A 12,324-nucleotide genomic window follows, 5' to 3' on the forward strand; every position below is an offset into this window, starting at 1 on the left:
CTGTAAACTCATTGTGGGCAGGAAACGTGTCTACCAACTTGTACTGTATTCTCCCAAGTGCTTCATACAGTTCTCTGCACATAATGAGCGCTCAACAGTTTCAACTAGAGATGGCTGTTAGGGAGGGAACTAGACTGTGAGCCCAATTTGTACTTCCCAAGCGCTTAGTACAGTGCTCTGCGCACAGTAAGCACTCAAATACGATTAATGAATGAATGAATGGGAAGGGGCAAGAGTTTCAATAAGGTGCGAAGGAATGGGGTCGGATGTGTAGGTGGAGGGGGGTGGATTTTGAGAGGAGGCAGGAGATCTCCTCTGGAGATTCTGCTGGGAAGAATGGGAGAGTCGAAGAGGGGGCAGAAAGCGGAAGGGACTGAGGAGGGGCGATTTTAGAGACCTCACACCGGATAATGTCAATTTTCTTAATTATGTAAGTGGCCAGCTCACTGGGGGCAAGGGATGGGGGAGGCGGAGGGACAGGGGGCCTGAGGAGGAAGTTAAATGTCTGGATCAACTGGCAAGGGCAATGGGACTGGGGGGTCAATAAGGGTGGAGAAACAGTTTTGCTGGGCAGAAGAGAGGGCAGAGTTAAAGCGTGCAAGGAGAAACTGGAAGAGGATGATAGCCTTATATTTAGATTTCCGCCAGCAGTGCTCTGTGGGTCATGCACAAAGAGTGCAGGAAGTGGATTGCGCAGGTGATCCAGGGCTGCGAGTTAATGGTACAAGATCAACAAAGGGACGGGGGAGCGAGTGAGTTGAGTTCAGTAAAGAAGGCAGAGTTGATCATCTCTATTTGGGCATGATGAGTTGAGGAAATTGGATGGGGCCAAAAGATCAGAGGTCTCTGTGGGGGAACAGTACAGATTTGTGGGGAGGAGGGGTCTGGGAGAGGAGGAAAGTGAGGAGGTGGTGGTCAGAAAGACCGATTTCAGAGTTGGTGAGGGTAGAGACTGTGCAGTGGTTAGAGAGATGAGCTCGGGTGTATAGCCAAGTTGGTCAACTGGCAAGGTGGGGTAGAGCAGGAGGTCAGTGGAGTTGAGTGATAGAAGGCGGGCAGCAGAAGGGTCATCAGGAAATCTATGCGGATATTGAAGTCCCCAAGGATCATTGTGGGCATGGAAAACAGAAGCAATGTAAGAAAGGGACCAGAATGGTTAAAGAAGTTGGAGATGGGACCTGGGTGGAGGTAGATAACAGTTACTAGAATCTGGAGTGGGTGGTAGAGGCAGATGATATGGGCTTCAAAGGAATGGAAAGAAAGCGATGGGGGAGGTGCGAATGGTGCGAAAGCGGCACTGGGACGTGAGAAGGAAGCCAACACCTCCTCCTTTCCCAGTCAGCCTGGGGGAATAGAAGAAGATGAGGCCCCCTCGGGAGAAAGCCAGGCTTCAGCGATGGCGAGGAGGAGTGCCTGAGTCAGGAACAGGTCAGGGGTGAAGGGAAGTTTGAACCACGGCCGCCACCTGCCTCTGCCACCCCTGGCTAAAGCCCCGCCGGCAGTGCCCACACCCCACTGGCCGGCTTCGTCCGGAGGCGCAGCCTCCGGCACCATGTCCTGGCCCCTCCGCCCTCCATGGAACAGTAGTGTCCAAATGTAGAGCTAATAACATATATATATTTACGGGTTTCTTCTATCTCTGATCACTTATATATATATATATATATATAAATATATATATATATCCGCATATATATGTATATATATATACATATATATATACACACACACACACATATATATACATATATATACATATATATATACACATATATATATACGGGTTTCTTCTATCTCTGATCATTTTTCACAGACCTAGAACCACAGCTAAATACAGCTAAAAATATTAAAAATGACTACTGGCGGCTGCCATTGGGGTTGCCTCAGTCCCGCGACCACGGATGTGCACCTGTTCTCGCTACCGGCCATCTTACGGCATACTCAGTTCGGCCTAGAGGCACCAGGTAGGAAAGTGTAGATGGCTCAGTGCAAACTCTTTACTTCCTAACCACTGGTGTCACAGCACCACTACCTCCGAATGGCAAGGGGCCACGAGGAGTGCACTAAAACGACTTCATAAACGAAGTGATTCTCAGCGACACATTCACGCAGGCGTATCTAGAGTTCAAATTAGTGCCGTTCCGGCCTCCCTCTTTTCAATTCTTCTAACTGCTGTGCAGGAACTTAGATTCACAGGTTCTTCTGTGCCAGTTTTCTAGAGCTTTATTTCTAAAAATCAGAGCAAGCGGTTCTTTAAATGTCAGATCCTTGGAGCTGGAGGGATCTATCACCAATTTTGGTACATTTACACTCATGGAACCCAGAGCCAGAGGCTGCTCACCGCCAGTTAGGGAAACACTAAAGAAAGAACCAACTGTTGGCAAGGAACGGGACTATGAAAACAAGGGAGCCTGAGCTAGAAGCAGCATACGAATCAAGCATTAAAGCAATGGTCTAATTTGTTAAAAAGTAATTTGTACGTTAAAAGGGCTAACCACACTTAGTTTCAGATTTTACACAATTAAAATTTAAGAACTTTCTTCATTCTCCAAGTTTTATATAAATTTCCTTCTCTCTCCCAAACCTCCAAAAGATCTAAATTGATGATCAAGCCTACAAAATATCAGGGTGTCAATCAACCAATCGTATTTATTGAGCGTTTACTGTGTACAAAGCACTGTACTAAGCGCTTGGGAAGGACAAGTTGGCAACATATAGAGACAGTCCCTACCCAACAGTGGGCTCACAGTCTAAAAGGGGGAGACAGAGAACAAAACCAAACATACTAACAAAATAAAATAAACAGAATAGATATGTACAAGTAAAATAGAGTAATAAATATGTACAAACATATATACAGGTGCTGTGGGGAAGGGAAGCAGGTAAGATGGGGGGATGGAGAGGGGGACGAGGGGGAGAGGAAGGAAGGGGCTCAGTCTGGGAATGCCTCCTGGAGGAGGTGAGCTCTCAGTAGGGCCTTGAAGGGAGGAAGAGAGCTAGCTTGGCGGATGGGCAGAGGGAGGGCATTCCAGGCCTGGGGGATGATGTGGGCCGGGGGTTGATGGCGGGACAGGCGAGAACGAGGTACGGTGAGGAGATTGGTGGCAGAGGAGGGTGTCGCCCTCTGCCCTTTCCCAGCACCTGGAAGCACAACACTAGGATGAAGGAGAACCTCCTTTCATCCCTCCTAAACTCTGTGGGAATTGTCTGCTCCAGCTCTGAGGACACCGACACCTGTTCTACAGCTCCAAGCCACCTGGCATCTAAAACTCATTTGGGTGTTGTCAGAAGAGATTAGGGTTGCCTATGAACACAGCCACCAGCTTGCCCGCATCCCCAGAAGGCCTACAACTTGGCTTTACGCCTTGAGGATGCTCGAGGTATGAAAACCTGTTTTAAGACCCTTCACCCCAAATGGATGGAATGAGTCTTCCTTTATAAGCCTGCGGAAAAAAGTTCCACATAAACTCGTGGCAGCTAGTTCTCCTTCTCCTCAGAGCAGAGAACAAGACTTGTTTTGTTTTATAAAAGAAACATTACCTGGTACCTTAGCAAATTCCAGCTAATTGCAGTGGTAAGTCAATAAGCTTCTATTTGAGTTCTTTCTCTAAAATATTACATGAGACTGTAATATTACAGAGTGCCTAGATATTTATGCATATAACAGTTGCCCTTTAATTCTCAATATAGCAGAAGGAGAGTTCACCCCCCCGTGGCCATGTTTTGGGTTTTTTTTTTTTAGGAAGGTAATTTTTATAAAAATCCATCTGGCCCTCAAATCAGCACAGGGCATGTCTTGTATTAAGTAGCTTATTTTATAGACTAACGCTAAGTACTAACGTTTCACTTGCAAGGATCGAACCAAGCCATCAATATTTACATTTATGGAGTTAATATGCTGTGTCCAAACTTGGCTAGCAGACTGACTTTCAGTTTTTCCACCAACTCCCCTACCACCCTTAGGGGCTGAAAGAAGAGGGAGAAGAAGTGCTACACTCAGGATCACTAGAAACCTGGCAACAGCTGTCATCTGGGAGAGAAATAAACTGAGGCACAGAAAAGTTACGTGACTTGTCCAGGGTAACACAGCAGCTAAGTGATGGAACCAGGTCCTCTTACTCATGGGCCCATGTACTTCCCACTATATCACACTGTACAGAATGCATACATCCCCAAGAAAATCTAAAAGGCACATGCATTCCTTAATTTTCACTTGGCTAGTTTCGACAGGAATAAAGTTGCAAGTGCATTCTTTTAAACTACTGAACTTTCATACACTGCCTAATCCTATTTTAGCAATTAGATTTAATAATTTGTTCAATTTGTTAAATGCTTACTATGTGCCAGGCACGGTACTAAGTGTCGGGGTGGATACAAGCAAATCAGGTTGGACCCAGTGCCTTGTCCCACTTGGGGCTCAGAGTCTCAATCCCCATTTTACAACTGAGGTAACTGAGGCCCAGAGAAGTGAAGTGACTTACCTAAGGTCACACAGAATACAAGTGGCAGAGCCGGGATTAGAACCAATGACCTTCTGATTCCTGGGCCTGTGCTCTACCCGCTACGCACGCTGCTTCTCACTATGCCACGTTATTTCTCACGATTTGTGATGACAGGCATCAAGAACTAAAAAAACATGCTATTGCCATACCTGACTGGACTTCTTCAGGGGATGTCGGTGGAGTCAGAGTTACTGAAGACATGGCAGGGTCTCTCGAGGAAGCAGGCACTTGGTGGACACCCAAGCAATTAGTTGAACAGTGAGGTGCTCCAACAGAGCTAGGAGTAGGAATATCTGACTGGGGAACTAAAACAAAGCATGCTGGGTAGATCATCCGCACACCCGCTGCAGAAAACAAAAAATACCAAAGTCATATTCAAAGAGGACAATTGGTTTAATTATTTTTCACCTACGAAAAAAACGACGGCTTTCATTTGTGTGTGTCTGGGAACTGAAAGTTGGACAAATGAGACCAAACCTTAAGAAACAGCTTTTATGTTAAAAAGCAACGCCCTAGGCACTATCACAAAGGGATAGATCCATTCTACATCCCCATCTAAAGATCACAGCACTATTAGTAGGGCTGCAGAAAAGATGAACAATCCATTGGGCACGTTAGAACAAGCTTCAACAGTACCAAAATCATAATCATACACACTCTTCCCCTGAAAAACTTATTCAAGTGGAAGAGATTTTTTCACTGGTTCTAAACCAGGTCCCAGAGTTCAGTTCATCCCAGGTCACGGGATGAACTGAAGTGTTTGCTACACTTAGGCAAACCCCAAAGACCAACAAACAGGCAGGCACAAACTCAAAATTATAAAATAGGGCATGGACACTACATAAGTGCCAATCTGGTATTTTTAAGGTGAAAGCACACTATTGTGCCTATTAACCTCAAGGTCACCATATAATTTGTCTGGGATTGTGCCACCTCAGTAGAAACTCAGGTGCCACCCTGGCTGGCATACGAAATCTCTTCCAATTGATGGCTGGGTACTGCCTCTAGACAAGACGGCTGTTTCAAAGTCACTTTCTTTTACCACCTGTTTTTTTAAAGTGGTTCTACTTTAATTGATCCTACTGTTATGGAATCTCCCAAAGTCGAGTTTGGTGACTAACCACTTCTGTAGAAACTAGGGCTTCTCAAACATAATAGTTCTCCAAAAGTATATAACACATTGGATCGAGCCATACGCACATTCCCCTCTGCATTCCCACCTCCACTTCAGGCTTCCTCTCAGCTCCACAGGGATCACTATCAATTCTGCAACACAATTAAGTTGTGCTTTTCTTTTCTCAGCAACTCTTCATGACGTAGTCAGGTTGGCAGGTATTCTAATGTGAGACCCTGATTAAGGGTCAGAATCACTTACTCTGTACAGGAAGTTTACAGTTATCAAGGAACAGAGTCTTTACCCATTATGCTAGCCAAGGAATGAAAATGAAACGAATCTCAGTTATGTATCTAGTACACAAAACACTTTTGGAGAACTACTATTACAGATGAGGAACCAGTTTAATGCACCTGAATAATATGTGTCAGTCTCTACGATCACGGAAGACTTAGTTGCACATCCCACTAGGGTGCCATGAAAAGCTGTCATTAGAATATCATCTTGAGGAGTATCTTCAATATTACCCAACTCCAAAAAGCTCAAAGACACTTTTAAAAAGGCAAAAAATAGATTGTATCCTAAGACCTATAGCTAATTGGAATGAGCAGATCTGTGGATTCAAGGAATTCTTACACCACTAACTAAATGTTTTCCGTACACGCACAAGGCATACCAACAAGAACTTCCACGGCAGCTAGAGAATCATCCTCCCAATCCATATCTTCCTGTTTTTCTTCAGATATCTCCTTCAAGCAAGATGAAATTGGATAGAACTGTTTCCATTCACCAATTAATTTCTTAGTGGAAGAATCAGACATCTTGAATGCCTGTCCTGTGAGAGTGCCATTTAATCCAAATGGACTTAGGATAACTAGAAATAAAAATAGAGGTAAAATACACATCTGAAGGTTACTCACTTGTATTTTTTGAAGTACTCTCTATAGTGGCATCATTAACAAGGAAAAATTCTATGCTATCCATCTTGAGAATGCACTTCATTAAGAGACTTAATTCTTCAATAAGAGATATAAACTTAGGAAGGCAGAGACCATGTTACTAATTTCACTGTATGCTCCTAAGTCTTCTATACACAGTAGACACTCACCAAGTAGCCGTGATGGAGAAAGGGCAAGATTATATAACAATTACCGCATTAGAACAATGATTAGAAAGTAATGCTCCTAAGTTTTCTATACACAGTAGACACTCACCAAGTAGCCGTGATGGAGAAAGGGCAAGATTACATAACAATTACCGCATTAGAACAATGCTTAGAAAGTAATCTTCCTGATTATGAGGCCAGCAGAGAGCAGCTTCTATCTGTTATAAACTTTCTGGGGCTGGAAATGATAGAGAAGAACTATGGTGACAGATTCAGGTTACCACAATGCGTGGCAAGTCACCTATGAAACTCAGTTTTTTAGAAGCATATAAAAATGATCTACAGAAGCAGCATGGTCTAATGAAAAAAAGCACAGGCCTGGGGATCAGAGGACCTGGGTTCTAATCTCAGCTCTGCCACATATCTGTTGTGTGACCTTGGGTAAGTCACTTAACTTCTCTTTGCCTCCATTACCTCATCTGTAAAATGGAAATTAAGAGTGGGCCCTATGTGGGTCATGGACAGTATCCAATCTGAATAGCCTGCATCTACTCCAGCGCTTAGTAGAGTACCTGGCACAGAAGTGCTCAAAAAATATCTTTTAAAAAAACAACAAAAAACAACATACCAACGCAGAAAGCCATCGTTTCTAACCAGTCCTCTAATCAATCTGTGTCACACAGCAACTGAAGAATTGCAGTTGTGGAAGAGAACATAACAAGGGCTATCAAATAGAGAAGAAATTACCTTGAAACGGGCTGTTTGACTGCTGAGCAAGTGTGATGTGTTCTTCACTAAGAAGATATACAGGTTGATGTTGATTGATTTCCACACTGGTACAAACATTGCTGTCTCCATGCAAAAAAAAGGTGAAAGAGCAAGACAGGTGTTCACTGGAAAAGAAGAAATTGACATTTTAGTGATTAATACCACAGAAGTATCTTGCAATTAAAGCTAAAGCTTGCTCATAATCACAGAGTTTATTTAATGCTATAGTTCTTCAAAATACCACAGGTATTATTCGGGTGATGGGAATAGAAGCTGGGGCTAAAAATTATTTGTCTAAGGTTGAGGGGAAAAGTATATAGGCCTGGAGATGGAACTGCCATAAAGCAGTATTAGCAGCAGGGCACAAATCAACAGCAATTGAGCACTTCCTGTGTGCAGAACACAGCACTAAGCATTGGGAAAGACACAAGAGATACTAGATCATCATCACAAATGGACTTCATTGAGCCTTTATTGTGTGCAGAGCACTGCCCTACGAGTTTAGGAGAGTACAATAAATACAACAGTTGGCAGACGTTCCCTGCCCGCGGCAAGATATGATTATCTATTTTTAAGGGGCTTACGGTCTACAGGAAGGAAGGAGCAGCTATATTTTACAGATGCCCTACATGCTTCTATAGTTTGGTGAGATCAAAAAACAAGTTCAAAACAAAATGAGAAGAAGCACGGCCTAGTGGAAAGAGCACACACCTGGGAGTCAGAGGACCTGGGTTCTAAACCCAGCTCTGCTAACTGCTTGCTTGAGCAAGTCACGACTTCTCTGTGCCTCCGTTTTATTGTTCTTCCTCCTATTTAGAATGTAAGACCCATGCAGGATGGGGACTAGGTCTAACATAATTAATGTATCTATGCCAGCACTTAGGACAGTGTCTGACACATACTAAGAGCTTAAATACCATTTAAAAAAACATACACTCAATTACTAAAATTTTCCTAATAGGTGTGTCCATTTGAGTTAGATCATTTATTTTTCGGAATATCACTCTCTCCAAGTTACACGTTATTTCTCTTCTGATACTTGAAACTACACACTAATTCAGTGATTATGCTCTGTTTTAGAGTTTATGATTGTTCCTTTTTCAGAATTTGTTAAAAAAAAACAGTATAAGTGTCAAAATACAACGTTGGGAGTGGTCAACAGCCATACTCCTCCCTCTTTTCATTCATTCAATCATATTTACTGAGCACTTACTGTGTGCAGAGCACTGTACTAAGCGCTTGGAAAGTACAACTCGGCTACCAGTAGAGAATTTCCTCCTCTACCCCTGGGAGTGTTAGGCAGAACAGTCCTGATGGATTTAATGGAGATCAGACCAAGGCGCATAAGAAAATTCAACACAGAAGCACCTAAGATTTCCACAGCATATCAATGAGTCACCAAGTCACAGTGTGCTATAATTAGGGTCAAATATGACAGTGAGATTTTATGTTCCTGAGTTCACGAAAGTGCATCTGAACACTTTTGCACTGCCTTGCATTTTTACTACCTGGAATTCTGCGTCCCAAGGCTGATTCTGCCTCTTGGGTATCTTAACAAACCTTGTTTTCTAAAGTGTTACCCAAATGTCACGGGCTGCACGTCAGAGTGCTCTGTCTATTGCTGCAATCAGCTCCAGCTATGGCACCCTGTCTGAAGTTTTGCTCCATGATATCTTTTAACTTTCTCTAATTTGCTCATCACACAACAGCCGCTTGGTTATTTTGTTCCCCAGTTGTCTCCTGTGTCCTACTGGGTGCAAGTGCACTGCTTTAAAGCTTAAGGACTGTGTTCTAGGACATCACCCTGTGTGATCCTGCCTTGCCATTTGATATTAGACATGGACTTTGGGTCACTCTTATAGAATTGCTCCAGCTGTTAAAATGTGGCCTCTATAGTAAGCTTGGGTTTCAGAGCTAGATAGAGGTCTGAAACTCTTGTGCCTTGCTGGCACATTTCCTTCTGTCAGCAGCCCACATAACTTTCTACGCTTTTTTATTATTTTCTATTTCTGTGTCTACCCTTGTGTCCCTGGAGTTACTAGGCAGCACCTAGCAGCATTTAATCTCACTGCAGATGGAGAACTTGGGCTATGTGTGAGGTTTACAGGTGCAGGCTGGTATAAAGCCTCAGGCTTCCTCAAGCTGGCAGTATGCAGGACTGTTGAATCTGAAATGCAGCTCACTCATTTGCATGTCTTCTAAAGTTCAGTCGGCTCACCTCTGATTTATTCAGATGTTTTTAATGATTGCTTTCGGCCTGTGTTGGGAGAACTCCAAGTCCGGTGCCCTGGACTTCACTGAATTTTCCATGAGGTACGCAGAATATATACGGCCACTTTGTGATAACATCAATGTATCACAGAGCGTTTGGGCCTCAACAAGTATCAGGCCAGTACTCAGCACTATTCACACCAATAACATCTCCATCCTTTATGTTATACGCCAATAACATTTCCCTCTTCTATTAACTGTGTCGTAGAGTGTCGCTATTGGGTGCGGCCAAGCTGCTCTTGTATTGACTAAAAGTGATCCCTAAAGTGCTCTGCACACAGTAAGCGCTCAATAAATACGAATGAATGAATGAATAAAGTGAAAAACTGTTGATGATATCAAGCTGATGTTTGGCTACAACCCACTGAGCAGAACTGGACCAATATAAAAACAAAAAAACCGCTTCTTACCCCAATGTGGATGAATGATTTCATCCCTCCCGGGGTGAGCATCATTTAAACATTACTAGTCAAGTACTGAAATCTCCGATGAGAACCAGCTTGCATCCTTCCACAATGTTTACTGCCCTACCGGTGGCACCAATCCCAATGGGGGTGCGGGCAGCAATAATGACAGCATAATGCTGCTGGTTCAAAGGGTGGCACAAGGGCACTAATGTTGACTGTTCAAGGGTGATGGCTATTGTAATTTAGAACTAGCAGGTCTATCCGACGTCATGGAGAAAGGGAGAGGAAGGTGATTTTATTGTCTTTACAAGAGAAAGAACAGGTTTTTCTTCTTTTCAATCTATTAGCATGGGCACGTTGGAGGGGGCTGCTTACCTTGCCAGGAAAACTCCCTGTCTCCCTGACCTTTGGCCAGCTGAAAAGCTAGGAAAGATCAAGCCAAGGATTGATCAGGAAACCCTGCCATAATCCGGTACGTCACTCGGCCTTTGGAAAACTGACCCAATACAGAAAAACTTGGTTGGAGTACTAACAGAATTTGGGCTTAGGGATGCAAGCTATTAAAATTGAGATACTAAGTTCTTTATAAACAAAAGAGCATTATAGCTTAAGATAAAGTGCTTATTTCAAGATGCAAGGGGGTGTGTATTTTTAAATAGTCTAAAAAAATGTTCTATTATCAGGATCTATATCACGTTATAGCTCTTTAAAAAAAGGCATTCAAGAGACCCAGTTTTATAGCCATGCTTATTACTAGGATATATGGTTCCACTGTCAACCATCATCTTCATAAAATCCTCTTTTTTGCCCTTGATTAGAAAGTTTATTACATCAACAGTCTGCACATTTGCTCTTTCACCAGCCCTGCTTAACAACGAAGTAGTGTGGCATTTTAGGAGCTTAATGCTAATTAATGGTCGCTTTGGGATAATAAAGTTTCCTGTGCTGTCTCTCCACCTTCAAGATACCCAAGCCACAACAATGATTACTGTAGCAGAAATTTTGAACTCTAATACTAAACCACTAATGACAAATTTGTAACAGAGGCACTACATTTCTACTCTATGCTTATTGTTAAAGCTGCCATGCGACTTTTCCTTTCCTAAAACAGAGTGCCTGAAAAAAAAAAAAGGTGCCAACTTTCCCTTTTAAGCAATGAGATGGGAGGCAAGAATGGAGACCCAGGCCAGGAGTGATAGCTTATTAATTTACTGAGAATGCTATCTGCCAACCAAGTAACAGAAGCAATTTCAAAATCTGAATAGGAAATACACCCAGAAAAGTTTGCAGTTCTTGAAAATAATGTGTTAGTAGTACAATTTTCAGAGGAAGCCAGGGAAAGCCTTTTTATTTGCAACCAAGGGACCTGAACTGATCTTTAGTCACCAGCATTCGGGCTAAGGGTAAATCTCACCAGCAGTGAACATTACAGAGATAAAATATTTGTTCTTCATAAGCAATGATGATGTTGCCATCGAGGAAATTCTCCTTATGGAAACCTGTGTGGCAAAAAGGCCAAAGCGAGGCCCCATCGTCCCAACTATTGTCCTTCACTACGCTGTCATGTCTGCTTGCATTTTTACTTCACCTCATGGTCCTTTTGAAGCATTTGCTTCAAAAGAGCTGCTTGTGGTTAGCTGCGGCAGCCAGGCCATCATCACAAGCTTCAACCCCCCGGTTTTCACTTAAAATGCAGTACCGTCTGAGATTTTGCTTTTTAGAATCCTGAAGGTGGTTTCCTTATTGCTTTTGGCTTCCCAGCTTCTGCTCTCCATAGCGTAGCTGTTTGGGAACCCTACTATTACCTATTCTCCTCATGTTACACCCAAAACTGTGTGGTGGTGGCATTTTTAGCTGCCACACTAGAAACTGACTTTGTTGTCTGCAATCTTCTCCTGCCATATGTTAAGTACCGCCTGGAAGTGACGCTGAGGGAAAAACTGCTCAAAAGCCAGTTGTGACATCAGAGGTCTCGGAACTCTAAAGAAGGTTGGACAGCATGACAGATTTTTCAGTTTGGGTTTGGTCCCAAGATGAACGCCATGTTGCCCCCTTGTCAGTTTTCCAAAGGACACGTTGGTTTTCTCGATGTGACTTCCTACTTCTTACACCGACACTGTTGGCCAGTGTACTAAGAAACAGAATTCTGGGACCACA

The 12,324-nt window shown here is 43.2% G+C and overlaps 1 protein-coding gene across 1 annotated transcript in view; it reads right to left on the minus strand.

Moving 5' to 3' along the window:
• MED13 (mediator complex subunit 13) overlaps nt 1-12,324 on the minus strand; it is a 100,040-nt gene that overhangs the window by 51,725 nt on the left and 35,991 nt on the right. Inside the window, exons 4-6 of the mRNA XM_038759301.1 lie at nt 7,469-7,614; nt 6,293-6,490; nt 4,652-4,846 (exon numbers count right to left, since the gene is read on the minus strand). Of these exons, the coding sequence (XP_038615229.1) occupies nt 4,652-4,846; nt 6,293-6,490; nt 7,469-7,614 (539 nt within the window). The remainder of the gene's footprint in view (nt 1-4,651; nt 4,847-6,292; nt 6,491-7,468; nt 7,615-12,324) is intronic.

Source organism: Tachyglossus aculeatus, chromosome 17 (assembly GCF_015852505.1).
Source record: "Tachyglossus aculeatus isolate mTacAcu1 chromosome 17, mTacAcu1.pri, whole genome shotgun sequence".
Classification (NCBI taxonomy): domain Eukaryota; kingdom Metazoa; phylum Chordata; class Mammalia; order Monotremata; family Tachyglossidae; genus Tachyglossus; species Tachyglossus aculeatus.